General features: G+C 37.0%; 4 protein-coding genes across 9 annotated transcripts; 3 read left to right on the plus strand and 1 right to left on the minus strand.

The window, feature by feature from the left end:
* Nucleotides 1-412: 412 nt before the first annotated feature.
* LOC111798347 (uncharacterized) lies at nucleotides 413-4,165 on the plus strand. Of its 3 annotated transcripts, none has more exons than XM_023681438.2 (2): nucleotides 413-601; nucleotides 2,088-4,165. In XM_023681438.2, exon 2 carries the CDS (start codon nucleotides 2,105-2,107, stop codon nucleotides 3,974-3,976), a length of 1,872 nt encoding a protein of 623 aa, XP_023537206.2. In that variant the 5' UTR covers nucleotides 413-601; nucleotides 2,088-2,104; the 3' UTR covers nucleotides 3,977-4,165. The 3 variants fall into 3 exon arrangements, with proteins under 3 accessions (XP_023537206.2, XP_023537196.2, XP_023537215.2); XM_023681428.2 differs by lacking the exon at nucleotides 413-601 and adding an exon at nucleotides 779-1,376; XM_023681447.2 differs by lacking the exon at nucleotides 413-601 and adding an exon at nucleotides 779-997.
* A 587-nt stretch (nucleotides 4,166-4,752) lies between these two features.
* Nucleotides 4,753-6,520, plus strand: LOC111810195 (protein ELC). The gene has a single exon (XM_023696809.2). The coding sequence runs from the start codon at nucleotides 4,969-4,971 to the stop codon at nucleotides 6,235-6,237; it is 1,269 nt and encodes a 422-aa protein (XP_023552577.2). The 5' UTR covers nucleotides 4,753-4,968; the 3' UTR covers nucleotides 6,238-6,520.
* A 2,252-nt stretch (nucleotides 6,521-8,772) lies between these two features.
* On the minus strand, nucleotides 8,773-16,146 carry LOC111804466 (type I inositol polyphosphate 5-phosphatase 12). Of its 4 annotated transcripts, XM_023689284.2 has the most exons (11): nucleotides 14,861-16,139; nucleotides 14,087-14,339; nucleotides 12,663-13,470; nucleotides 11,927-12,051; nucleotides 11,688-11,772; nucleotides 11,053-11,218; nucleotides 10,910-10,950; nucleotides 10,562-10,829; nucleotides 10,275-10,398; nucleotides 9,843-10,203; nucleotides 8,773-9,365 (listed from the first exon to the last, which is right to left on the minus strand). In XM_023689284.2, exons 1-11 carry the CDS (start codon nucleotides 15,654-15,656, stop codon nucleotides 9,093-9,095), a joined length of 3,300 nt encoding a protein of 1,099 aa, XP_023545052.2. In that variant the 5' UTR covers nucleotides 15,657-16,139; the 3' UTR covers nucleotides 8,773-9,092. The 4 variants fall into 4 exon arrangements, with proteins under 4 accessions (XP_023545052.2, XP_023545043.2, XP_086981586.1 ...); XM_023689275.2 differs by having other exon boundaries at nucleotides 10,910-11,218; nucleotides 14,861-16,140; XM_087125460.1 differs by lacking the exons at nucleotides 8,773-9,365; nucleotides 9,843-10,203 and having other exon boundaries at nucleotides 10,271-10,398; nucleotides 14,861-16,145.
* A 2,099-nt stretch (nucleotides 16,147-18,245) lies between these two features.
* On the plus strand, nucleotides 18,246-22,392 carry LOC111779979 (uncharacterized). Its single transcript, XM_023660200.2, has 6 exons — nucleotides 18,246-18,331; nucleotides 20,542-20,614; nucleotides 20,704-20,797; nucleotides 21,072-21,185; nucleotides 21,261-21,315; nucleotides 21,504-22,392. The coding sequence occupies exons 1-6, from the start codon at nucleotides 18,299-18,301 to the stop codon at nucleotides 21,978-21,980; spliced, it is 846 nt and encodes a 281-aa protein (XP_023515968.1). The 5' UTR covers nucleotides 18,246-18,298; the 3' UTR covers nucleotides 21,981-22,392.
* The last annotated feature ends 108 nt before the right edge of the window (nucleotides 22,393-22,500 follow it).

Consider the following 22,500-nt stretch of genomic DNA (forward strand, 5'->3'; position numbering starts at 1 on the left):
TTTTTTTATAGTTTTTTTCTAAAATTATTCTTAATATTTTTCTAGAGTATTTAACATTTTAAATAATTTTGAGATTTTATCATTTTTTTTTTTGTTGACAGGGTTACTAAAATATTTATTTATAATTCAATTTATCTTAAAAAATTTACATTTCAAAAACTTAAAAATGATTTTTTTTAAATTAATAATGAATTCTAGTGATTCATCATTTTTCAAAAAAAGAAAAAAATGTAATTAAAAATGTATGAATGTCAAACCGACATTTAAATCCAGACGCCACCGTTGTGTCTCACACGTGTGAAAACTGAGCCAGAAAATTGGTTTATTTATTTAATTATTTTTATTATTGAAAGAGGGGAAGAAAAAAAAAAAAGAAAAAAAGAAATGAAAAAGAAAGAAGAAGAAGAAGAGAGAGAGAAGAAGAAGAAGAACGTGAAAACAGTAAACGAGAGGAAAGAAAACAGAAAGGGACAAAGAAAGGTCGAGAGGCTTCTAAAAGGGAGAAAGGACAACGAAGGCGACCTCATAGCGGTTGTCGTCATCGCCATTTTTCGATCTCTCAACCTCTTCCTCTTCCTCCTTCTCTCAATTCTCTTAACTGGTCAGTTTCTAGATCTCTGTTTCAATCTTCTGTTTTCATCTCTTTCTCACATTGCTTCTCTGCGATCGTGTTTGGATGCTTATGAATTCGGTGTTTCTTTCTTGATTTTGGGGTTTGGTTGTGCTTTTTTTTTTTTGTTGGGGGGGGGGGGGGGGGGGTTTGTGGATTTGGAGTGAAGGATGGAGATCTCTTGCTCCGGCTTGGTTTTTGGTTTTTGGTTTCTTTGTTAGGTTCCATTGATAGGGGTTTTGGACAAATTTCTGTTTCTCTGCGCTGGAGATCGTGAACGTGGATTGTTGGATCTGTTGTGGTTATGTTTTGGAGGGAAATGGTTTCGTTTGTTAGTTTGATTCAATTTTTTTCCTGAATTCGTCTTGTTGTTTCTGTTCAAATGAGGTGTGATTTTGGAATGTGACCGGTTGGTTAATGTCTTCAGTTTCTCCGCTTCTATGTTTGTGTACGAGTTTCCTCAATTGTTTGATCCTTGTTGATCTAGGTCTTCTTCCTCTTTTGTTTCTGATTTCTTCATTCTTGGATTTGGAGTTCGTTTTTGGTGGAAAATCCATAAGCGCACCCTACGAAAATATGTTCTAATTTGAAGATATATTGGCTGGCGAAACACACTTTCAACATTTTTAAATCGCAGTTGGCAATTCTTGTCACTTTCCCTATTTTGTAAAAGCTATCAAAACTGTTGTGGAGTTTGGATGTCGAGGAAATATTTGAATTTCTTAGATGCAGGGAAAAGATGTTAAGTCAATGGCATGCATTATTCGTAAGTCATTTGTTGTATGTATATTTTGAAACTGATCACGTTTCATCACATTCAATATAGTAACTATAAGCTTTGGAGTTCATCCTTTTTCCTTTTGAATCGAATATTCTGTTTCTGAGTTTTGATCCACGAGTGAAGAATAGTTTGTGAGGATTATCCATATCGAAATGTTACTTTTCTCACCTCCCCATTTCCTTCAATGCTGAAGGTTAGTAATTGGGTCTCCGAAATCTTCCATAGTGAAATTCGTTTAGATTGAAAGAGAGATGCCATAATCATTTATCTCTACTTTTCTTGCAAAAACGGGCTTCCCAAAAAGCCAGCCCGGGGCCTGTGAGGTCGTCTTTCTTTCCAGTCGCCATACGTGCAATTGCATGTCTCTCATGAATCTTAGGCTGCACACACAGAATACTATATGTGAAGTAAATGGCGATAATGTCAAGCTAGTTTTCTTTAGAATTCCCAAGAAGTTGCATAACTAGCTTGGTTACATCTTTGAGAACATCAGTTGTTGCATTTGAATTCTCTTATTTAATATATATTATCACTGCATTCCTTACTTTATTGAAATATTTTTGGCTCTTCTAACACAATGAATGTGAAAAGGTCTTTGTTTTCCTTATTTATACAATCAATTTGCAAATGTAATTATATGTCTTGCACTGGTTATTGTTAACTGAAGGATTGATTCCCAATGTCTTTTGTCAATAGTTACTTAATCTTGGAAGATGCCGGTGTCAAAATCCAAGTCCGCCTCCAAGGATAAGCCTTCTGCTAGGGCTGCTGCCAAGAAACAGCTGAAGGCTTCAAAAAACTCTGCTTCTAAAAATTCAAACAGGAGTTCAGCAGCAACTACTGCTCACAATCCAGTTGATGAATTGGTTCATACAGTCGAGATATCATCAACACTAACCGCATCTTTGCTGCATTCGGACATTGGTCACTTCCAGAATATGGAAGATACAGATGACCACTCGAGCAGCCCACGTGGTACAGCATCTGATTTTGATCTGTCTTCCAACAATGGTAGCTGCTCTGGTGAGTCGGAGGACCCAAAAGAGAAGACAGTTGATTCTTCAAACCATCAGGAGAGGGCATCTGGATGTGACCATGAAAAGCGGGAGAAGATTCGTCTAAAAAATGAGAAGAAACACCAGAGACAGAAAGAGAAACGTGCTCAGGAGTTACATGAACGATGCAAGGGTTATCTAATGTCCAGAAAGCTCGAAGCTCTCTCTCAGCAACTAGTTACTATGGGGTTCTCTCCGGAAAGAGCTACCATGGCACTGATGTTAAACGAGGGTAAGCTAGAGGAATCAGTCTCCTGGCTCTTTGAAGGAAACGAGGAAGAAGCCCGTAACAAGGATACCGCAAATTCTACAAGTGTGGGTAACTTGAAGATTGATATTAGCAGTGAACTAGCTCATATTTCAGCTCTTGAAGCGCGGTACAAATTCTCAAAGCAAGAGGTCGAAAGAGCTGTGGTTGCTTGTGGAGGTGATCTGGGTAAGGCAGAAGGTATGTTAAGAGACCAAAAGCAGAAAGAATCTGTCAGTCAGTCGAGTCACGATGTAGTTGGTGAAACAAAATGTATGACAAGAGCTCAAGAAATGCCTGGCTCTGCATCTGTCTTTGCAGTGCAATCGAACAAAAATGATCGAGAGTCTAGCTGTAATAGTGCTGTAATTACAGTACCAGCATGGTTAGAAGCAGGCAATAGAAGTATACAGCAGTCCTCGAAGACGACAAATCCACCTAGGCTGCTAAGGGGAGGGGAGAAGAGATGGCCTGCTGTAGGATCAGGCCTTTCTTCATCAACTTCGACACCTCCATTGCCTGTAGTTCATCATTCACATGTAAAGGCAGAGGCTCAAATCGGTGTTTCTAAAAGCGAGGCGTTCAATCTTCGGCGAGAGATACAAGAGCAGCCAGTAGAGCCAGTTTTTATGCAGCAGCCTCAACCCGTAAATGGGTTGCAGAACGCTGTCTCCAGTTCCATGCTTCCTGGAACGACTCCATGGTATTCGAACAATGCTCCGACCATCAAAAATGTCATTTCAAGTGACACATTGCTGCACAACAATAGCACGATGAGCCTTGGGTCCGAACATAGAAAGCTGGAGCAGATCTACCATCAGGCTATCCATAATCAACCACAATTCATGTCTGGGTTAGATATTACATGGGCGAAAGAGAACGCGCCTTTGTCGCACTCGTCTCCTTCCGATGCGCAAAGTTTGTGGAGAGCTGGTGGTGGAACTCTATCCTCATTTGCAGTCCCCTCTAATTATGGATTAAGTTCCAACCTCAGCCAAGGCTCACCAGTACAAACATCTGGGTTATTGTCACAAATGGACTGGAATATCGGGGGGTTGATGCCGTATTGCGATTACAACAGAATAGACTGGACTCTGCATATCCCGAGTTCCCGATTGAGCGAGTCGTCTCCGTTGAGGAATAGTTCTGGAAGGAGGGTGCAGGGTGGGGGAGGTGTAAAAGATATGTCACCTTCAGGTGGATTGCGCGATTGGACCTCACCTTTTGCAGGAAATGACCTGTTCAGTGCCCCCAGGCAGCTTGTTACATCACCATTTCCTTAGTTTAAGTGTAAAAACGTGTGCCTGATCATCGTTACTATGGCCTTCCCTGTTGTTTGTTTGTAGCTTGCCAAATCAAAGATGCACCTCAACTAGTGTGACTAATAATCTTATTGTCTTTCTCCTGCGCCTTCAATGTTATCTTTATCAGCTGCCTGCCTAGTTTTAATATAGATTTTAAATTTTAAAGAACCGCCATTTCTTTTACTCAACTGGTTAAGTCGTTTGTCGGTCATAAGTCAACTGGTGAAAGTTACTCGTCGTTAAAGTTAATCGTCGATCATAAATTAATGGGTTAAAGTTACGTTGAAGTTACTTGAACTTGAAAGAAAGGAAAATATATATATTTATATTAATATTTAATTATGAATTAATTTGTATATTTATATTAATATTTAATTATGAATTAATTTGTAGCTAAATAGTTTGCTTGATTTCATTCAAATTCAATTCAAAAAACTAAGTTAATTATTTTTAAACAATTCTAGTATCTTTTGACAAATTCAAAAAAAATTAAAATTTAATTTATCTAAATTTTATATTCATAAAATCTTCAATATGTGATTTGTTAGTACGTTATGTTTAAAAAAATATATAAAAGTAGAGAGTAAATTTTAAAAGTTAAAAAATGAAATAGATAAAAAAAAATTTAAAATATTAAACTAAATTGATTATTTAAAAGAAATTCATTTATTATTTAACCTAATTTGAAGGAAGCCCCATTTCATTTTCTCTTCTTCTTTTTTAATTTTTTTATTTAATTTTTTCCATTTTTTCCATTTTCTTCCTCACTAAGACTCGCGCCTTCTCGATCTCTCTCTCTCTCTCTCTCTCTCCGTTTTCGCGTATCATTTTCGTTTGTGATTGTAAAATTCCCAATTACCAATTCCCCGAAGCTCTCCGACATTTCTCTACCATTTCCGGCAATCAGATCCTTTAGATCAATCGAAGGATCACAAACAGTTACCAAAATTGGAATCGTCAATTTCTATGCTATGGTACCGTCGCCGTCTCACTTCGATCCCTTGCCGCCGAATCCTCAGATAATCCAGCAGTTCCTCAGCTCCGTCCTCTCTCAGCGCGGCCCTTCCGCGCTCCCCTACTCCGAAGACACCAAGTGGCTGATCCGCCAGCACTTGGTCTCCCTCACCACCGCCTTCCCGTCTTTGGTCCCTCGTACTGCAACTTTCACGCATAACGATGGCCGATCCATCAACCTTCTGCAATCCGACGGCACCGTTCCCATGTCCTTCCAAGGTGTTACCTACAACATTCCGGTTGTTATTTGGCTCATGGAGTCGTATCCTAGGCACCCCCCTTGCGTTTACGTGAACCCAACTCGGGATATGATCATCAAGCGCTCCCATCCTCATGTTAATCCCTCCGGTATGGTCTCGATCCCTTATTTGCAAAATTGGATTTATCCGAGCTCTAATTTGGTTGAATTGGTTCGTAATTTGAGCGTTATGTTCGGTCGCGACCCTCCACTTTATTCTCAACGGAGGCCGAATCCTAACCCTAGCCCTAGCCCTAGCCCTTCTCCGAGTCCTAGTTCTAGTTTTGGGCGTAATAGTGCGAATTCTTCGATTGCTTCAAATATGGGGGCTGCTGCTTTCCCACGCCCTGGAATTCCGCCGAGGGCTTACCCGCCGTCGCCCTATGGTAGTGGTAATGATGTTGCTTCTGTCGCGCGTCTACAGCCTCATACGGAGGATCCCAATGAAGTTTTCAAACGAAATGCTATTAGTAAGCTTGTGGAGATGGTGCATAGCGATATTGTGGGGATAAGAAAGACTAGGGAGGCTGAGATGGAAGGTCTTTTTGGTGCACAGGGAGTGTTGAGACAGAGGCAGGAGGAGCTAGACAAAGGTTTGAAAGAGATGCAAGATGAGAAGGAGGGTTTAGAGCAGAAACTACAGATGGTTTTGATGAATGCCGATGTTTTGGAAGCTTGGTTGAGGGACAACGAGGGTAAGATTAGCAGTGATTTCCAAGCGGATGACGCATTTGAATGTGTCGATGTGCTTTCAAAGCAAATGCTCGAGTGTACTGCCTCGGATTTGGCAATAGAAGACGTTATATATTCATTGGATAAGGCTGTGCAGGATGGGGCGATACAATTCGATCAGTACTTAAGGAATGTGAGGTTGTTGTCAAGGGAACAGTTTTTTCACCGCGCTACTGCTGCCAAAGTCAGGGCATCTCAATTGCAAACTCAAGTTGCTAACATGGCTTCCCGGATTTCTCAATATACTAATGGCTGAAATATTGTGGCAATTTTTCCCTTCAGCCCTGTTGCCTTGATATGGTGCACAGCTATGCACTGCTTGATTTCTGCTATTTGGACGGCCTTCAAAGGGTACTACTGGATGGTTAGAATTTTGTGAATTTTGCCCTTTTTTAATTCTCCATTTCAAATATGTTCACGCATTTCACCGTTGGAGGGGTATGGGTATTGGAAAGATATATGTACCAAAGAATAATATTTGTGTCAAAATCATTTGTCTTCTACAATATGATGTGAATGATAGTATTTTTTTTTCATAATTGGGGTAAGGAATTTGATCTTTACAATTTCTCTGGGTTTGATTATTTAGATCTATTGATTTATTGTGCTCATGTGATTGATGTTCTCTCTTGAAAACAGTCTCGGTTGTTGATTGATGTCTTCTCTTGATCTATAATACCTGCTTTACATTACTGTGTGGTCCGTCAGTATCAAGACATGGTGCTTCCTATGACATTTACTGATATGGTGATTAAGCATTAACAATCTGAATTTGCATCATGTCATTATCATGCTGATCTCTCTCTCTCGATCGGTCAGGCTCTTTTTTAGATGTAATAATATTACAAGAAAAATAACAAGGAAGAATTGGATAGAAATCCAACTAATTTTTTGTGCTCTATACATTGATTAGATGGGCGTTGATGAGCATGAGCTTTAAGAACTCTGTACTCTTTCGATGAATACCTCATAGCAGAAACCTTGTTGTGGAGTAGCTCATTGATGTAGTCATGCTCCAAGTTATTGTTCCTTGCCCCTTTTTTTTACAATAGGGAACACTTTGACTAGTTCATGTGTGAGAGATACAAAATAGGGAAAAAGAACCAAAAAAAAAATCTCTCACCAGGAAGCTTGATATCCTTACTCTGAATGTGTTGCTCATTTTTTACTAGTTGACTCTAGGGTGCAGTACTTGAACTCCTTTTGCTCTGCCTTACAGACCAGTCATGTTTGCTGCCTCGTTGACTCGGCTCATCTCGTCTTCCTTCCCTATCCTCTTTGAAAGATTTGGATGTGCGTGTCTCGTCCAAGTCAAAGTTAGATTCTCGGTCTGGCTCATAGTTCTTACTAGAACTGATTTTCCTAAATTTCATCGGAAAAGTTCACCTCCTTTTACTGTTTCCTATCTCAATGGTGCATTTTTTTTTATCAAGTAGCTTCAAGAACTAGAATCTTTAATTCCTTTAGCTTTTTAAGGTGAGTGTTGCTTTTAACCTGTCTTTATGTGGATTGTTGGGAGTGTAGCCTCTGTGTTGTGTGGTGTGTTTTGGTAGAAAGAAACATATGAGGATTCCTGGATGTGAAATGAAATGATTTAGTTAAATGCTTGCTTTGTTCTGTATAATACCCCGTGTGCTTTCTTGTGCATTTTTGCAGTGTCCTACAGAATTCCCCTTCACCAGATTTTGCTCATTCCTGATAATTGCATCTTTTCCAAGATGTGTCCAGCTGATTTTCATGAACATTTTGTGTGTTTAATTTCAGCACTGGGAGGATTGTGACAATATTAGCTCTTGACAGTGAGGGGTTACCTTCTAGTTTCTTTTTCTCCTCCTTTCCTTTCCTTTGAGGAGAAAGCATGAAAATGGCAGCTGAAGACATGCTTTTCTTTCTCTAAACTCCGAAAAATTCTTTTGGAAAATCGATTGCAACAATGGCTTCGAGATGAGACGTTTGTAAACACAGTAGAATTAATTTGGTCCCCTTTTATGGTGGTTGGGTTAGAATTCATAACACTCCTCTTAGATGCATAATTGGAGGATAGATGATGGTGTAAATTACCCCCACGTCAGTGTTTAGAAAGCCCTCTCCATAAAGATGTCAGCAGGTACAGGTTCACAAGGCGTCCATTTCAATTCAAAATTATCCTTCCAATCAGGGGATGAATTCAATATTAATGTTCAGAAAGCCCTCTCCATGATTTTTACACATTTGGCGTCTTGTCTTATTTTTAGAAAACAAATTTCAAATGTATGGGACTAGAATGGTCTGCCGGTAAGCTCGTTCTGATCTTCGATGCAGTAGATTAGAATCCTAAAATACCTCCATACACTGTATGTATGGCACGTTCATCTTTGGTGTGGTAAGGAACCATCTAGCTGTATGTATGGCACGTTCATCTTTGGTGTGGTAAGGAACCATCTAGTTGTGCCAGCAGCCATCTTCAAGGCAATAGCTTAGTTATTCGTTTTCTAATAGATAGACGCTTAGTTATTCGTTTTCTAATAGATAGACGCTTAGTTATTCGTTTACCAGTTGCTATCCGTTCTTGGTCGAGAAATTGAATCCATTGCCTCGCTTTTAAGAAAAACCAATTTCCACACCAAACATATATAGCAGTTTCAGCCAAAAAAAAAAGAAAGAAAGAAACAGAGAAAAAAGTTCAAAATCTTCACTTTTATTGTACTAGAAAATGAGTTTTCACGTTTATTTGAGCCAAAATTAATTGAAGTTATCTCATGAGTTCTGCAGATACGCGGTTCTATGCATGTAGAATCTCTTTGTACAATGGTGAAGAAAATGATCTACAAATTACAGTATCTTTTAACTGGAAAGAATCTGAGAACCGAAATATAAGCTGTGGATAACATTACCTGTGTACTAAGATGGCTAAAACAATTGCCAGCCTATTTACATAAAAATGCATACTGGTTTAACTAAAATTGCATAAGATTTCTCACAACTTTGATTTCCTAAGAAATGTTGAAAATATGCTACCTCCTAACTCGTATCATCGTTCTTTCGTTCCCGATTTTCAAAGACTTTTTTTGAGCATAGGAAGCTATGGACCAAATGAGAAAATAAAAATTGCCAGAGAATCAAAGAATCCTTTTATGGTTTTTTAGTACTGTTGGATTTAGTCTCCATGGGAGCTGCTGCCTTGTTTGAGAAGCAATGGCGCACACGGACTTGGTGACTGAACGATTGTGTCGAGCAACTTCCTTGTATAGTGACAGTTAGCATAACTTCCTTGTCTCGTGTGTCTTCGCACCACCAGTTTTGTGGAATGCCATCAACAGACTCCTCCTGGGAGCGGGATTCTTCATGGTTTACCGTTATCTCGACAGATTGCTCGGGTTTAATTATACCTGCAGCTGGTGATACCTGCAATTAGAAAGAACACAAGACTAAGAGAAATATCAAAGGGAAGAGTCCTTAGCAGGAGCCTAATGCATTGGAGCTGCCTTACATGTGAAGGGGACCAACCCAACCACATAGCCAGCTATGTGGAGGTTAAGCGTCCTAAAATTAGTTTCAACTTTGTCATAGAGCAGAAACTCAGAAGAACAATAAACGTCGTTAAGGTAAGCTCGTGACTGTAAATCATGCACTAATCAACTAGAAGTCGGATAAAGAAACGTGTTTATCAGGCATGAATATAAGATCCTCCACAAAGTTCAGTAACTTATCCATCGATTCGATCCAAAACAAATTCAACGACCAAAGATCAGTCCAAAACCGAATTTCTATAAGCTGTTACGTTACCAAATTTCTTCATTCTTCCCCTAAACCGATATATGGTACTCGGGCCATTAATAATTTGCAAGCATTTACATTTAACCAGAAGGCATAAGACAATACCTCGAGCCACCGAGGAAAGCCAAAGGCACCTCTTGGATGATAATCGCGCACGTCGCCTTCATCCTTGACAGGGGGTTGACCTTCGGAGATAATTCTAAAAGTAGCCACATCTTTCACGCATTTATTGGTTATGCATAAAACAAACGACTCCTGGTTTTGTAGAACTATACTGTTGGTGCTGACAATGGTTTCCGGAATGTATAATAACTCTTCAAAAATAGATTTCACTTTCTCATTAGATTTGATAATGTCCCCAAACTCCCTTCTCCTCACTGACCTATCAGCATGACAAATCTGAATGTTGAATTTACATCTGACAGGTTTGTGATCGCTGTCGGTCACTTCCATGACAGCCTCATACCTACGAGTGCGTCGAGTCTCAGAACCAAAAAGTTTTAAAAACAGAAAACTTCTCAAAAAGCTCATACTCACAATAGAACAGATGATACTACAGGGCATTCTAAACTACTTTCAGTCACTGGAGCTGACCGAGTGTCACGATATATTACTCTGTCACACCAGGCAGGAATACGCTTCTTCTCGCCAGCATCATATCCTGAAACAGGTATGTGAACAATGTTAACAAGTTTAGCCACAGACAACATGATGAACCTTCTGAAGGAATTGCAGATCAGATTGATAAATATGAATTAAGATTTCCTATACTTAATCCAAAAGACTGATAGTTGGAAGATCTGTTTCTTTTCTTAGCTGTATACCTGCTAAGCCGGGTCGATGTCTTTCAAACTTGTATGTAGGAGGGAATCGAATGAGTGCCTCACGCATGCCTTGGAAAACTTTACCAGATTTCATCTCAGCCCTAAGCTGATCCTTTTCTCTAAGCCAGTCGAAGCATCTCTGAGAAACAAAGTCTCGTGCTTCATCATATGATATGCCGAAGAGCCGGTAATTAAAATCACCCAAAAACACAACCATGTCTGCATCAGATAACTCAGGTTTTGGTTCTTCAGGATTGACAGCAGCAACCTAGGTACCAGAAAGAGATAAACAGAGTGGACGGTCAAACGGTAGGTAAAAATGCTGTTGTATTGATCATCAAGACTTACATTTGTAGCTCGAAGTGTATGAACAGCAGTTGAGACACCAGCTGCAACAGAGAGGGCCAACGGCAAGCCAGAAGAGTAAAGCAGCCAAAATAAATATGTGGAGAAGGCAAGAGAGCAAGACAAAAACAGGTATGGCACCATACCAGCTACATTATTTAGAAGGTTAGATGACCGGTTGAAGACCATGTTTCGATAAATATGGTCAAAATCGGCATTACGACGATTTACTGCTTCCAAGTGTGCAGCCAAGTGACAGTTCACAAAGCATATTATCCTATCATAGACTCTGATTCTCAAACCTACACCTCCCTGTCGGACCAGTTTTAGCCGAGTCATATATTGGAAAGTGGTGAGCACACGAAATACAAATACTACGACTAAAAGAAATCATTCAACAATTGAAATATATCTTCTAACCAAAAAATCGCCATCTCGAACCGAAAATAGAATGAGCAAAGTAAAAAGATACACAAAAGATTTCAATACTTCATCATTGTCATAAGATATCTCAAACAACAAGTTCTCTAACAATGACCCTGATGTTAAAATTATCGAAATGTGTCAACTTGATACATTTTTTAAGCTACTAAGTTAGACTTCTTTTGAAGTCAAAGCATTCCACAAACATTCAGTTTCAGGGAACCTACAAAGATGCCTAGCGGTCAGATTTGATAGTTTTACAGCCACTTCAAGGTCACAAAAAGCAGATTATTCAAGATATTATGTTTAAGTAACTTTTACACATGAAAACTAACAAACTTCTCAAAGATGAACAAACCTTATTTCCGATTGCACGACCGAAACCACAAGGAACTGCTCCAGCATCAACATCTCCAACATGTGTTCTAAGATTTTTCTTTACCCTGACATAAAATATCAGCATATGCAATTAGAAATAGTCCAAACAAATATGAGAGAGTTAACCAAAAATTCCATTAAGCGTTCGATAGAACAAACAACTTATTCTAGATGTTATAAAAGAATAATTACATCTAATGCTCAAATTACAGTGCTAACCAAAGAGAAATAAGCAAGCCAGCCAGTTGCCTGGAACCCATGCGTTCAAAAGTTGTCCCTTCATCCAAGGCTTTTCCAATGGTATCAATCCACCATTGTCCTACAGCACTGCCTTCAAGTCCTACCTGCAGTTGACATAATGTTAGGCATTAACTTTTGTTTTTCTTCTTCTTTTCTTTTTCTGGAAAAGGCGGAAATTTTTTAATGACTAAAAATGATGCATATGCAACTTAATAATCGAACGTGTGTTTTTGCATGTCAAGTTCCTCGACGGATGCTAGAGAGATTTTTCTAAACACAAATTATCAATTAACAGAATGTCAAACAGATGTAATGCAGGTGAGAAATATACAAAGCTACAATGGTATAGATTGTTCACCGCTAAGAAACATAGAGAAAAGTGAAAGCAATACATACAAGTCATAACACTAAAGTGAACTTACTATCAAGATTTTCCATTTAGTAAGTTCCAACATAGAAGAATTTCATTCCAAAATTTGGCTAAACATTGCATCATCACACGCTATACCAAAATATTCTCAAAGATAACAAGCTTGCAGGAGCATACAAGCTTAGTTCATGAGTTAGTTAATAGAAAACGGTTATAACTTCTTACTTCTGATGAAATTTATGGCATTGATCCACCTAAATCACGATGTTAAGAATATATATGGTGACAAACAAGCTTAACAACAATCAGACACCAATACACATTAAAGAGTGCAGATGATCTTACAGTTTCTTTTGCAGCAGACATGGCAAGGAAACCAGCACCCATCTCTACTTCCTGTAATCCAACAACGACAATGCCAACATCGGAGACAGTAGAACCCAACCATGCCATCAGTGCTTCATGAGAGGCTCTCCCTTGTCCAACATTCCATGTGCCAACCAGCATTCTGACATTTTGTTTTCTTGTGTATATCGCCTCTCTGGCAGCCAGTTCTGTCCGTACTATGTTATCAATGGGTCCTGGAGAAGTCAAGTTCCAGCCGCGAATTCCACCATGGCTAGCCAAGCTATAAACATAGCCTGCACCCACAGCCATTTTTAGCACAGGGCTACTATGAGCAACCCATCCTGCAACTAGGTTCCCCTCAAGATCCACTATTTGGATAACTCCACTCACATAGCCCACATATATCCGTGTCCCAAAAGCACAGAAGCACTGAACAGCATAAGGGTGGTGGTTAAAATCTTGCAACCGGTTTCCATTTCCATCCCATTGCACTAACATACCATTTGTACATCCACTCCAAATCATGCCATCCTTGGCCAGCATTATTGCCTCTACTCTCTTGATATCTTCTGTAAATGCCCCTGCTCCTTTTGCAACTCGACGAACTGCATCTGCAGCTCCCATTATGGCATTGCGTGACCTCTGGAGAAAGCCCTGTGGTTTTTCTTTTTTGGCCGTGGAAACAAATTTTACTTTCATCTCATCTTCCATTGTTTGATCTTGAGGAGATGTTAACATATCAACTCGAGTCTCAGTCTGACCATCTACATTAAAAACTTTTACAAGCTCCCTTGTTTGAGCATCCCTGTAGCATAAAATAGTAGAATGAAGTTCATTTCTTTCTCCTTCTCTAGCACAATTAGTAAGATTCCGAATGAAAGAAATGCAATAAAAGGTGGGTTTTGATTCATGATGTTTGGTTCAATTCTAATATGCCCATTACGAAGAGTCGTGATCTATGAGATATGAAGACTAGTTTTGCAGCAATTATGAAACAATCAGTCATACCCTCGTAACTGACAAATTCACATAGGGTTTTCTCTCTTCTTTTATTTATTTTTTTAATTCAACGGCATATTTGGATAGAATTTGAACCTCTCGCCTTTTAGTTGGGATAAATGCTACAACCAATTGAGGTATGTTCCGGTTGAAAATTTATAAGGTTAAAGGAGCTGTGGTATACTAAAACATGATGAAACAAATCAATCACACTCCAACACTCATTTGAATATGAAGGCAGATTTGATCAAATTAAAAGCCGGAGGTATGAACTATAATGACCAAGTTAATTCAAGAGTAAATCTTTTTTTTTTTTTTTTTTTCCTAACGTCTATTGATTATTTAAGATTATATTCATAATAGTTTTAAGATTTGATATAACCATTGAACTACAGAGAATTATATCTGAAGTGAATACCTACCATAGAGAGAATGATAGGGCCCCAGCACACCAAACTTTGGCTCTAACATTATCAGCTAACACGCACTTTACGTCTTGAGAAGATATACTGCAGACACCATTAACTGTCACTTGACTCCTCAGGTCAATATATGACCTCTCTACAAGTAAAGCAGCCATATGCCTTTCCCCCGACGAAAGGCAAAGAGACTTTTCAATTGCCTCCCATGGCCAGACCTTAATAATACCACCCTCAGCACCTGTCCACAGATCACCTGTGAAATCAAAGTGAATACAGTAAGTCAAAATCAGTATGGCCAAAGTTGCTTGTAACTTATAATACCTTCTAATCACATGGTTTGGTTCATATAAGAAAGTATTTCAATGAAAAATAAAACTGGTTGCATTATGAATCTATGATCTTCAATCCCAGTTTTCTACACAGTACAATTCATATTGAAACAAATGCCAGATGGGCTGTGATCCCATTTGATTTCTTCTATTTCTGCATTCATGCCATCACTAAAATTGCCTGGTTTTTCTTTATCATGGAATTTCCAATAACATAGATAAGAAATTAACAGTAATTTTCTAGGACGGAAAATGTTGAGGATTGTTGGGAGGGAGTCTAGATTGACTAATTTAGGGAATGATCATGAATTTATAAGTAAGAAATAGTATTTCATCGATATGAAGCTTTTTGGAGAAGCCCAAAGCAAAGTGGACAATATCGAGTGAGTTATTAAATAGGTAGTGTAGACATCTTTTGAGTTTTCTTGGGAAAAGGACCGCTTACCATAAGTAGTTAAGGTCATGGAAAGAACAGAGCCACGATGGGCTTGCCATGAAAGCCCCTCCTTGAAAGGCATTTCATCCAGAGACTGATCCATCTTCCATGATCTGATCTTTCCATCCTTATGCCCACTCCACACCAATCTGTTCCCATTGTCAACAATCAAACACGTGGTGGGCGAGGTGTTGGTGGATTCATGAAACGGGGCAGCATCCTCATCGCCCCTTCTCACCCTCCCGCCCAGTCCACTACCACCTTCATAAGCATTTTCGAAATTCCAGAACCGGACCCCACATTCCTGCCCTGCCCATAGCTGCGTCTCTGTACACGCAATGTTCCTCAAGAATTTCCCTACCTGTGTCTCCCTCAATGGATGCGGCCTCAGCTCCAGGCACGTTGGCCGGCCTGGATGAACTGAGGCGCGAATCGGAACCTTGAAAACCCCCGTGGAGCCACCACTGCCAACAAACTCCGCCAATGCCTGCGATTGCCGCGGATCCTCCTGGCCTCCGCCGCCGTCCATACAGAGGTTCTGGTCCAGTCTCTGCGAGGGATTTTCCTCACCTTTAACGGCCGACGTGGTCGAATAGGGAAGAAAATCATCATCAGTAGAAGCATGACAGGAATCCATAATCTTGGGAATCTGATCCTCATCCAGACTGTGCTTGCGCATTTGCTGACGCTTCTGATCGGAGGCAGCTCGAAGCTGCTGGCTGTAAGAATGAGATTTCCGAGGAGGAGGGACGGAACTCAACCCCGCCAACGCCTCCCGTTCATCGTCTTCAATCCGATCGTCCATAACAAAAAAGAAAGCAAAGGTCGATTACAGAAGAAATCTCGAAATGGGTATGGAGGAAAAATGCGAAGATTGTTGAATGAATGCGGAAGAAGGAAAGAGTGTTGATTGAGAATGGGAATTGGGAATTGGGAAAACGGGAAAACGGGACAGAGTCCAAAGGGATGATCCGAAAGAGAAGGAAGAGAGAGAGAAGAATTGTTGAAACAGAAACATGGATAATGGAAGAGAATTGAAGGATTCTGCAAATGTAACAGGAACAGCGGGAAGCAAGGTGAAGCATTACAGACTCCTCTGGACACCATTGCGTTCTCCCACCTACCGGTAATTCCTCCATTTTTTTTTTTCTTTTAAATTAAATTCATAAAAATACATTTATTTGCTCTAAAAATAAATATTTCTCAAACTTTATTATATTTAAACTTTTTCATTAATTTCCTTTAAAAAAAATTAAAATTTGAAAAAAATACCCCTAACAGTAATACCCTTAAAAATTTTAAATGATTTACCAGTTGCAATATACGTTTTTATCCTTATTGATTGTAAAAAAAATTAACTTCTTTTTAATAAAAGTTAAAAGTATTAATAATGCTTTTAAAAATTTATATGTATTTTTTAAAGGATGGTATTTTTAAAAAATTTTAAAAAAATTAAAGGATAGTAATTAAACTATTTAAATTTGAAGAGTAATTTTTAAATATTTGGAGTACACTTTTTTTAATTTAAAATATTTTTTTTATAGGTACGAAATTTATGAATATTTTTATTAATTTAGTAAGTAAATTATGGAATTAGAGTTACTATCGGCATGATTCATAGATACAAATTTTTTAGATGTCGTTATTAAACTTCAATTATAATAATTTAAATTTTGTATTTTTAAATTTGCAACAATTTAATACTTCAAGTGCATAACAATTTATTTCATAACATGAAAAAAAAAAACATCAAAATTAAGTATGAATTTTTATCATGTAATAACTTAACCTCTGTCGTTTATAAATATATTCGATCCACAATCAGTTTATTAATCTATATGAACAAACAATTCCATTAAATTAAATCTTGAAAATATTTTCAAGGCAGAGATCAATTTATTACAAAGTTTAAAATATATAGAGATTAAATCGTTATTTATTAAATTTTGAATATAAAAACTATATTGCAAATGTAATTAGATTGAGGGGCTAAATTGATACTTTCTTAAAAGTTTCTTAAAAGTTTAGACACGTGGAAATATTTTTTTAATCCAAAGTTTTTTTTTATTTTAATTTTTTTATTAATGTACCTTCTTACTTTTAATCCCCCAAATTTTAAAATAATATGAATGCAGCTAGCTTTGTTTATTTTGTTCTATTGGATTTGGATGTTGGCTTAAAATAAATTGATGCTTGATATATGGTTAAAATCAATCCATTAATTTATTTTAATAAAATAATCAAATCATATATCATCACTTGGAATCAAATCGATTGGGTATTAGTTCTAATTAAACTTTTTTTTATTATTAAAAATCACCGAATTGTCGCAAAATATTGTTGTAACTAATTTGAGTATAACTCAACTCGTTAAATTTTATAAATAAATTTTTGATATACAGTGAACCTATAAGATACACCTGATTTCCATATTGTATGTTATTTAATATTGTATTTATGTATGTTCTTATATCATAAATATATTTTATAGAGAGAACGATTTTAAAGATAAAATTACTATGAAATGCATTTTAAAAATTTAAAATTAACCATTTTTATTTAGAATAATTTTATATTTTGTGTATAGTTGATTTTTTAAAAAAAATAAATAAATAATAATGTGATTTTTTTATTGGTGAGAGGATATTCGATTTAGCCACCATTGCGCCTTTAGCTTTAGCAATATTCAAAGTACGAGTCCTTTACCTTTTCTATTAAAAGGGAAAAAATCAATTATAAAATTTGGAATAATAACACTGAATTTCACAAATTTTGAAATATACCCATATGGATCATCCTTGGAAATCGAGTCTCTTTGTAAGTTTCTTTCTCTTGAATTTTGTTTTTTTTTTTTTTAATTTTAAAAAACACAGAAAACTAATTTATTTTAATTTTGGAACTTTCCTCATTTTAATTTTGAATGTAAGAACACGTTTAGTTTTTGCGTTTTTTTTAATTATTATTTTTAATTTTATTAAAAAAAAATTATATTTTCGGTACTTAAAATATTTTTTTTAGTCAATTTTATGTAATTACTCAATAAAAATACATTTTTATATTAAAAAATTGGTTAAATAATAAAAAACTTTTAAAATATATTTAGTTTTTTCCTCCTCTTCCTCGCTCTTCTTCGTTTTGAAGTTACTTGTAAAATTTGTGTTCCAGGTCATCAAATTGGGGTATTATTGTCTTTTCGGTCAGCAACGTCGAGCTACTTTTACAATATTTAGATTTCTGGGTTCCATTTCTAATTTCTTCATCGTAGAGCTATTTATGATAAAAACCCTAAATTTTCCTGGATCTGAGAATGCTTCGAAAGATTTCTGTGTTGATTGCTTATTGATAGCAATGGTAATCGAATTCTGCTGAAGCTTTGGCATTTTTCTGCTGTTGTTTCTTCGATTTTTTTATAGTTTTAATCCATTTGAATGTCTCGAATCTGACGCCATGAGGAAGAAGCTCGATACCCGCTTTCCTGCTGTAAGTTCGTTGTTTTTTTTCTCTTTTCATGGTTTTTACTTTCCATCGGTTTGATAATTCTGCTGTGTTTTTAGTAAATTGAAAGGGAAAATTGTTTTGTTTGTTCATTTCTTCTATGGCGAAGAGATCATGTCGTACAATTTCGTCCGGTGATTTGTGCACTCTCTTTCTAATTCTGTTTCCCCTCTTTCTTTCATCTGGTAGGTATCGTGCATCGTTTTGATGTATTCCTGATATGAAGGGTTTTTTTCATAAAAAAAGAGATGTATTTTTCCATTCATTTCTGTGTCAATTAAGCTAACTCTGCAGTTTTGTTCATCTGCAACTTGTCCTGCTCAGTTCATTGTATTAAACATTAATTAAGGATCCTTGGGATGAATTTAATCATTACATTTGACGCAGTAGTGCTCTTAAAGTTTTGTCCTGCGAGGGGGTAATGCATAGTGATTAGGGTTGCAAAAGTAGTGTTCTTTCTTTTAAAAATAAATCACTGGTCCTGCCAACAAAATGAAGCTACTAAAAGAGATAACAGATTAATTGTAACTATAGAGAGAGAACCCTTTGTAACAAGTTGCATGAACAGCTCAAGGGGAGGCAGGGTAGTGAGCATTGAACCTGGAATCCTCCCACTAGGTCTTCTTCTCCTAAATATACCCTCCTGTTCCTTTCTAACTAGACATACCATGACATACAGAAAAAGAGATACTTCAAGACAACATTTTGGTTAGTGAGTAAATTGTAACATTATTATTTGCCTTATGTTTTGTCCACATATTCTCTTCATTGTACTGAAACTATGACATCTTTTAGAAAGTTTTAACTGAAAATCCAATAACGGGACATCCCTCTTGATTTGAATTTGTAACTGCAAAACTAGTAGAAAACTACTGGATGGTAATTTTTTTTCCTATACAACAACCAATTTTCTACTTTGATCCTTTAAACGCTGGTTCCAGATAGACGTTTGTACCTTACATTTTTTATTTTTGAGGGGAAAGCTTGAGATTGACAAGAAACCCGGGTAATGATTAAATTGTGGGGCGCAAGGTGCTTCAACGCTCTGTATAATTGTTTTTGTAATTGCAATGCTTTGTTGATTTGTGTCAATTGGAGTAGTTTTTGTCTTTGCTTTAGGCTTTGAAAAGTTGATTCCTTGTCTTTTTGTACTGATGAATGTCTACATAATTTTTACTTGGACTCTTAGGTCTCTTATAAGATGTCTGTCAATTTGTTTTGTCAATCCTTAAAAACTTATCTTTTGACATGCATGAATCATGCATGTTGCTTTGAGTATTTATGATGACCTTTTCTTCTACAATATACACATTTCAGCTATCTTTTTCAAGCATAGAAACTCTAGAAATATGAGGTCTATGGATGATTAGTTCACATATTTTTTGGTTGGAAACCTTTTCTTCTTTTTATAGACAAAGATAGTGAAGATTTCTTTTTTTTTTTCAAATTTTAAATTTGGATGGGTCATGGTTTGCTTACTTTAAACTGATGAGGACAGAACATCTTGATGGTTTACATAATGGTTTATGATGAGTATTCTTTTTTTTTTTTATTATTATTTTTTTATTTTTTTTATTGTATTGCTTCCCTGTGTTTATTTTATAGGGCATAAAAAATGTTGCATTAGACATCTCAATGGGCTGTTTTTTTTTTTTTTTTTTGTTGTTGAGCCTTTTGTATTTTTTTCATTAAATAAATAAAATAAAATGAATCTCAACATAGAATGCAAAGGGAACATTTTATTCACTTCCTAAGGGTGTTCTTCAACAATCTCTATTTTATTTCCATCTGTGGTCCGTCATTAAATAGTACTCAAATGATTTCTTGGAACCTTATGAAGAATTGTAGTTCAATATGTTATGAATTGATGTTAAATCACTGAATGAATTAAGACTCCATTGGTCTTGCTGTTGCCTTACCTTGTAGTCGTTGAGGATCAAAAGAGGCCCTCTTTTGGACATATTATGGCTTGGCTTTTACTTGATGATTTAAGTTGCTTTAGGGTTTTATGTTTTGGAAGGTTTATAAAAAACTTTCAAAGAGCTGAACTTTTTGAATAGATAATGGACTCACTTTCTTCAATTAAAGTGTGAATAAGCGTTCATTTCAATTGAACTTTAAACTTTCAATTGAATCCTTAAATCCGGTTAAGATTTTCAGTTTTTTGTTATCTGATTAATGATAAAATTTGGCAGGCACGAATTAAAAAGATAATGCAAGCAGATGAGGACGTGGGAAAGATAGCACTTGCAGTGCCCGTTTTAGTTTGTAAGCAAATCTTACAGAGTGTTTAATGTCATACGGTGTTCCGTTTAAGAAATATATGATTCCTAATGTATCTTGTACATGAATACCAGCTAAAGCATTGGAACTGTTCCTGCAAGACCTGTGTGATCGTACATATGAGATAACTCTACAAAGAGGAGCGAAGACAATGAACTCGTTGCACCTGTAAGGGCATATTTTAACCGACTTATTTTATTTATGTTTCGTGACAGCCGTGCCTTCAAACTCAGAAAATTTACAGTTTTTGTGTTTTAGATTTTTGGTTTGAACTTACCTTTAGCATCTAACTAGTTAATCCCTTGGGTTACTCTACCACCCTATTGGTAATTGGTATCAAATACTAGCTCTGTTTCCCCTTCCTTGTTTGTGTCCCCGAACTTGATTGTTATGTTTTTGGCCATCAATTTGTCTTAACATTATTTCTTAACTTTTATTACAGAAAGCACTGTGTACAAAGCTATAGTGTTTTCGATTTTCTGAGGGATATTGTTAGTCGGGTTCCAGATTATGGTCATGGTCATTCTGATGGTGCTGTTGATGATAGAAAGAGGAGGTATGATTTTCTTATTTTCATGTTCCTATTTTGTTAAGATCCATGGATAACTAAACGTTCTTAATATCTGATCAGGAAACCCCTTGCTGATGAAAGTAATGACATTGATGAGATGAAGAAGAGCAAGACGGTAATTATTCTTTCCTCCTAATGAAACGACTCGGTATTTATTTTCTTTGACGTGGACAGAAAAATCTAAGACCCAAGAAATAGTTGTTGTCGTTCTTGTGGTGTCATCAAATGCATAATGTTTATTGGACTGGAAAGATGAATCTCACTTAGAATGAGAAAGTGATTTGTTTCCTTTTTCTCCCCCAGCATGACATGAGCCATGGTAGCACTGGTAGAGGAAGAGGAAGGGGACGAGGACGGGGTCGTGGACGACCTGCTCGATCAGTCGAAAAGGACAACTTCCAACCTAACCCCGACGTCGACCCTTGCACATCTATAGAGAACACGAACAAGAATCCCAACCAAGATGTGCACATGGAGCCTCACATTGAGCCTAGTGAAACACCAAAAGAAGTTGGCGAAGACAATCAAACTATCCAAAACATCGATCTTAATGCCGATGTCAATGCCAGCAAAGACTCGAAGACTGTACCAGCAGCAATGTCAGATGTACCTGTAGAACCAGCCGAGCCTACTACTACCGAGTCCGAGGCTAAAGCAGCTGACGAATTCCCTGCCTGGCCTCTCTCTGATGTGGACAAAATGGCAATTGACCCTCTCCAATATGCACATCTCAGCACAAGAGTAGACGAGGAAGAGGAAGATTATGATGAAGAGGAGTAACCTGATCGGCGGTCCGGCCGGCCAGCCTTGAATGTGCTGAGAAAAACCTGTTAGTTGAAGCAAACTACATAGGAAGGGAGGAGGTCAGTTTAAAGTAGGCAAAGAAAATAAGAAGAATCAGAGATTGGAGTTCAATCTGTTACAATGGCCTATGTAGTTCATCATTTTCTGATTTTTTTTTTCTTCTTCTTAATGTTCTAAGTAAATGATTTATCGATCTAACATTAGGTCTGTAGCTGTTGAAAAGTTATAGCTTGTTCATTATGTAATCCATGTGAAGAGAGTTAACCTTGGTGTAAGGGTAGGACTGTACTCTTTTTTTCTTTTTTCTTTTCCCTTGTTGGAAGCTGAAATATGCTAATTAATTTACTTAAGATAACCATATTTTAGTTGGTATTCCAACATTGAATTCCATGGGTGTTGTTGCCATTGCTCAAGATTGCATCGAATCAGAAGATGCATTGACCTTAAGACTTTATCATTAAATTGCCCTTTTTTTTTTTTTTTTTTTTTTTTTTTT

Source organism: Cucurbita pepo, chromosome 1 (assembly GCF_057944985.1).
Source record: "Cucurbita pepo subsp. pepo isolate OVF chromosome 1, ASM5794498v1, whole genome shotgun sequence".
Classification (NCBI taxonomy): domain Eukaryota; kingdom Viridiplantae; phylum Streptophyta; class Magnoliopsida; order Cucurbitales; family Cucurbitaceae; genus Cucurbita; species Cucurbita pepo.

Coding starts and splice junctions, on each gene's coding strand:
- LOC111804466 (XM_023689275.2), bottom strand. CDS start 15,656: ATGGACGATCGGATTGAAGACGATGAACGGGAGGCGTTGGCGGGGTTG. Junction 14,340..14,860: donor CATGACCTTAACTACTTATG/GTAAGCGGTCCT, acceptor TTGATTTCACAG/GTGATCTGTGGACAGGTGCT. Junction 10,830..10,909: donor ATACACTTCGAGCTACAAAT/GTAAGTCTTGAT, acceptor TCTGGTACCTAG/GTTGCTGCTGTCAATCCTGA.
- LOC111810195 (XM_023696809.2), top strand. CDS start 4,969: ATGGTACCGTCGCCGTCTCACTTCGATCCCTTGCCGCCGAATCCTCAG.
- LOC111798347 (XM_023681438.2), top strand. CDS start 2,105: ATGCCGGTGTCAAAATCCAAGTCCGCCTCCAAGGATAAGCCTTCTGCT.
- LOC111779979 (XM_023660200.2), top strand. CDS start 18,299: ATGAGGAAGAAGCTCGATACCCGCTTTCCTGCT. Junction 20,615..20,703: donor TGCAGTGCCCGTTTTAGTTT/GTAAGCAAATCT, acceptor CATGAATACCAG/CTAAAGCATTGGAACTGTTC. Junction 20,798..21,071: donor ACAATGAACTCGTTGCACCT/GTAAGGGCATAT, acceptor CTTTTATTACAG/AAAGCACTGTGTACAAAGCT.